Here is a 4898-nt window from a genome sequence, read left to right as displayed (position 1 = left end):
AGAGCGTTTGGAAAGGGTGTCACAACCACCAACAAAGGTGTTGTCCAACGGGAGTTCCTGAATCACATGGTGCTTTTTCACTGAAACTGGAGTGTCAGGTTTGAGATGAAAAGCAGACTGCGGAGAGGCAGATTTGTAATGCTTGGCAAGATCAGGACTGTTAGGCTTAAAGGTTGATGGTGGTGCTGTGCCCCAATCAAATCTTCCTATACTTTGCTCCTCCAGCTCTGCTGGAAGGCTTATTGTCCCGTTGATAGGTTCATGAACTGCATCATCAGGTTTGGACTCCTCAATAGTCACAAAGTTCAAAAGAGAGCTCTTTGGAGATTTCCTTTTCTTCCTTTTCTTTTTCTTGTTTTGCTTGTTTTCCTGATTGGGAGACATCCACTCAGCACCTTGCTTGCTCCTCTGGGCAGCTTTGAATCTGGATGCATGTCGACAGCGAACAAGAACCGTGACAAATATCACCACTATGACAACCATGGCACCCGCCACGATAGCGATCATGATTGTGAGATAGTCCTCATTTTGGTAGGGTTGGCTACTGTCCCCTATGTTCCGATCCAAAGGTGTTTCCATAGTCCTGCGTATCAAGTCATAAATGTAAGAGGCATTTCCAGCAGTATCATTTACATATAAAAACACAAGCACAAGAGTATGCAGGGATTTGGGATAACCCAAATCACTTATGTTGACAACTAAGCGATGCAGGCCCACGTCATTAGGAGTTGGTTTTTCTTCCAGAGTGATATTACCTGTCACTGGATCAATCCGAAACAAACCCTTGTTATTGCCGCTTACAATTGTGTACTTCAGCTCAGCGTTCATGCCAGTGTCTATATCCACAGCAAAGACTTCGGCTACCACCGATCCTGGAATTGCTGAGAGTGGCACGAGCTTAAAAGAAGTATTAGAAGGTGGGTAGATGACAACAGGACTGTTATCATTAACATCCATCACGTTTATTGTTACTTTTGCTGTAGAAGAGCGAGGAGGTTGCCCTCCATCCACTGCCTTAACATCAAAGGTGTAAGAGCTCTGCTGTTCTCGATCAAAAGAAACGTTGGACTTTATAACTCCAGAGTACGGATCCAGCACAAAGTTTTCATTGTCATTCAGGATGGAAAGGGTCACTGCTTTATTTTCCCCAGCATCTGCATCAGTCACTGTGATCACCCCCACCGTGCTATACTTTGGTAAGTTCTCTGATACGAAAAACTGGAAATGATTATGAGTAAATTTGGGACTGTTGTCATTTTCGTCCAACACAGTAACAATTACAGCCGCCTGACTCTGCAAAGGAGGGGTGCCGTTATCTCGGGCTGTAACAGTGAAAATGAAACGTTCCTGCTCTTCTCTGTCAAAAACTCTGGAGGCTGTCAAAACTCCCGTCTTTCGATCCAGATCGAAAAAGGAGGCATTAGGACCAAGCTGATAAACAATGTCTGCATTTTTCCCACTGTCTTCATCTGTGGCACTAATAGTTGTTAAGTATAGACCACGCCGGTTGTTTTCAGAAACTGACAGCTCAATTACAGGCTGGCTGAAAATCGGAGGGTTGTCATTTTCATCCTCCAGCTTAACTCTTACCAGGGCAGTCTGGTTCAAGCTCGGCTTGCCAGAATCAGAAGCCACAATTTTAAAGCTGAATTCTTTGGTGCCCTCATAGTCCAACAAGGAAGAGGTCTCTAACAAATACTGGTTGTCGTAAACTGCTTTCAAGTGGAAGGGGACCTCTCTCTCAATGAAACAGATCACTTTGCCATTCACATCAGTGTCCTTATCTGAAACCGTAATTAGGGCAATCTTTGTATTGATGGGATCTTTCTCAGATAAGTACACTGTGCCATTGATGGGACTTATTATGTACCTGAGGTCTATGTTAGGAGGGTTATCATTTACATCAGTGACATTGATGGTCACAGTTGCCCGGGCTGGTGTAGAGCTACCATCACTAGCCAGCACTGTCACTTTGTGAATAGCAGTCTCTTCTCGATCTAAGGACCTCTGAACTGTAATCAGCCCTGTGGTGTTGTTTAAAGCAAAAAATCTTTTGGTTGCAGGGGCGACTTGGGCACCAAAAATATATCTGATTTCTGCATTGCTTCCTATATCAGCATCTGTAGCATGAAGCTGAATTACAGAGGTGCCTACAGGGGCATTCTCTGGTATATGGACCTCTACTTGACTCTCTTTAAAGACTGGCCTGTTATCATTGACATCACTTACTGTGACTTGCAGGATAGCTGTGCTGGATTTCTGGGGGGTACCTCCATCCTCCACTTTGATTTTCATCACGTAGGTGTCCTTTTGCTCTCTGTCCAAGTTCTGCTGCACAATCAGCTGAGGCCATTTCTCCCCTTCTGGAGTTTCTACAATATCCAGTCCAAAGACACTCTGCCCATTTAACAACTCATAGTGCTGCACACCATTGAAACCTGTGTCAGGATCTGTTGCTGATGGGATTGGAAAGCGACTGTTGATCAGAGTGTTTTCTGGGATGGAGATATTGATGACAGGGGATGGAAACATAGGTGCATTGTCATTAGTATCCTTTACAATGATTTTTATTTTGATCAGCCTAAAAAAGTCATTGGGGAGAATCACCACTTCAAGTTCAAAGAAACACTCGTTTTCTTCTGCATAGGAAGCTCCAGCACATAGTTTTTCTCTGTCTATTCTGTTAGATGTTGTAAAGATTTCCCCCGTGTTACTGGACACTTTGACCAGAGGCGCGTCCCCTGCTTTAGACACCAGTCTGTAGACAAGGCTGGCACTGGTCCCTGTGGCAGCATTGATATGAGAAATGTTCAGGTCCTTTGGTATGTTCCCTATGGGCACATTTTCAGGCAGCTCCTCTCTAATAGTGTAAATAAGTTCTTGAGCTATAGCAGAATCCAGTCTTAAACAGGCAATCAAAGCGGCCAACAGGTAAAAATCCCTCAGGTCCATGATAATGTTTTTATTCTCTTTCCACGGATTTTAGGACTTAAAGGTTTCCAGAGAGGAATGATGCGCGATTTGCAAGAGGAGGCATGCATGGACTGCAGGATGCATTACATCTCATTTCTTATTTGGAGACATCACTGTCAACACAACCACATAGAACAGCATTATTGTTTTTTTAGGCATGATAAATCCACAATCTCCAACTACTACTTGTTTTTGCAATGCATGCTTCCAGCAGTACATTTTCCTACTGCTCCCTTTTACAAGCCAGCCCTCCGGACAAATGCACCAATATCCCATCAGCTGCATTTGCTCAGAGCACGAATGAAAATAACTACTTGCAGGATTAAGCGCAGCTACTGTTTCCACACGTACTTTCTGAATAATTTCTTGGTACACCGTGTAATCCCTAAAGTGCATTCCCCCTCTACCCTCCTCCACCCAGTCATTGGTACAAGTAAAAAACCTCCCTGGACTACTTCTAGATTCTAACTTCCATGCCAGCTGCCAAATGTAATTTGCTGTTTGCTTCCATATGTATTTTTTAGCTCTTGCTAACCAGATTTTTCTCTGCTCGCTGTGCCTCGCATGCCCCTCTATAGCTATCGTACTGGGAAATAACCACCCGGACACGCTGCTGCTGCAGCAGTCGTCACTGGCTACTTCACATCCCTGTTAACTGATGAGACAATAACAGGACTTACAGTTTCTTACACTCAGCTCAATGTTTCTTCTCCAGATGTTGGATACTTCTCCTTCTGTTTAATAACCTAAAACTTTATTTTTTTTAAACACAGTCTAAATCAGGAGGCTGGAAATTCCAAATGTAACTTAGAAGCAGGAAGCATGTTTACAGATGGGGGGAATATACATTTTCTGATGACATGAGGAGGAAAAAAGGTGCAGCCTTTCCCCACTGACACTGGTCTCCCTTCAGGATGGTATTAGCAGCTGCCACATATAAATACTGCAGACTAATAATGCAGGTGGAAGAAAAAAAAAAAAAAGGAAAGCGACTGACAGACTTCTGTTTGCATGCATTGCTAACCGTGCATTATCGGGGTGCAAGGCTGCCAGCACCTACAGTTTGACGGAACTAGGCAGCCCCGAGCACTAATCTTATCTGCATTAAGCTGCACGGTAACTGATGCCTGTGATTACTTCCAGCAGAGTAATGCAGGTAGGGATGCAGAGACAGCGAGTAGGTGAGCCTTTCCCACCAACACCAACAGAATCCCAAACACTGATTCTCTCCCTAGATAAACATACTGTGTGCTGGCTTTTTTTTTTTTTCTTTAAAGGAAATGCATCCCAGCTTAAGGGTAACTTTGCACTTACGTTAGTTGTCTACCTTTGACGATCTGCTGCAGCTAAGCAATGATCTGTTCCAGCAGATACAGCACAATGCATCTGGTAAATCACCAGTTTTGGAGAAATCAGCAGCAGCCAAACGCTTCCTCCTCGAGATATGTGTTGCTTCGGGGTGGCAAATTATCAACTCCAGGGAACAAATTCACAGTTCTGTCGTTAGTCATCCTCTCCACGTTTCATTCCTGTGAAGCGGTGATCCTTTGGGTGCCTAACGTGCACGCAACAACCCAAACAAACAGCAAGAGAAAAATCCGGTGCACTTCTTAGAGCGGGGGTATTTTCCACTCTGCACTGCACACCATTCCCGTCCCTCTCTCGGCAGAGCAGAGGCAGCTACATGAAGTCTGCAACTTCTGACTGGAAATGGCAAGAGTTGGTCTGACGGTGCTTCTCCCTCTTTAGCTCTGGGGTGACAGTTGCCCAAAAAAAAAAAAAAAAATCAAAAAAATCAAAAAAAGAAATCCTAATAGGTTATTGCTTTAGTGACGGGAGGAAGCGGCGGCGCTTTCCCTCCTCCCTCCCTCCCTCCTTCCCTCCCTCCTCCCTCCCAGCCTCTCTCCCTCACATACGCTCTCTCC

The 4898-nt window shown here is 44.5% G+C and overlaps 1 protein-coding gene across 3 annotated transcripts in view; it reads right to left on the bottom strand.

Moving 5' to 3' along the window:
• PCDH9 (protocadherin 9) overlaps window positions 1-4818 on the bottom strand; it is a 666246-nt gene extending 661428 nt beyond the window's left edge. For all 3 annotated transcript variants that reach the window (XM_014309470.2, XM_031061935.1, XM_031061936.1), the window contains exons 1-2: window positions 4288-4818; window positions 1-3086 (exon numbers count right to left, since the gene is read on the bottom strand). The exon at window positions 1-3086 is cut by the window's left edge and continues 90 nt beyond it. In XM_014309470.2, the coding sequence (XP_014164945.1) occupies window positions 1-2952 (2952 nt within the window). In that variant the 5' untranslated portion in view covers window positions 2953-3086; window positions 4288-4818. The remainder of the gene's footprint in view (window positions 3087-4287) is intronic.
• Window positions 4819-4898: the final 80 nt, after the last annotated feature.

This window comes from Geospiza fortis, unplaced genomic scaffold, assembly GCF_000277835.1.
Source record: "Geospiza fortis unplaced genomic scaffold, GeoFor_1.0 scaffold214, whole genome shotgun sequence".
NCBI lineage: Eukaryota > Metazoa > Chordata > Aves > Passeriformes > Thraupidae > Geospiza > Geospiza fortis.
The sequence above is the reverse complement of the archived record's forward strand: the minus strand, read 5'-3'. Positions and strand labels throughout refer to the sequence as shown.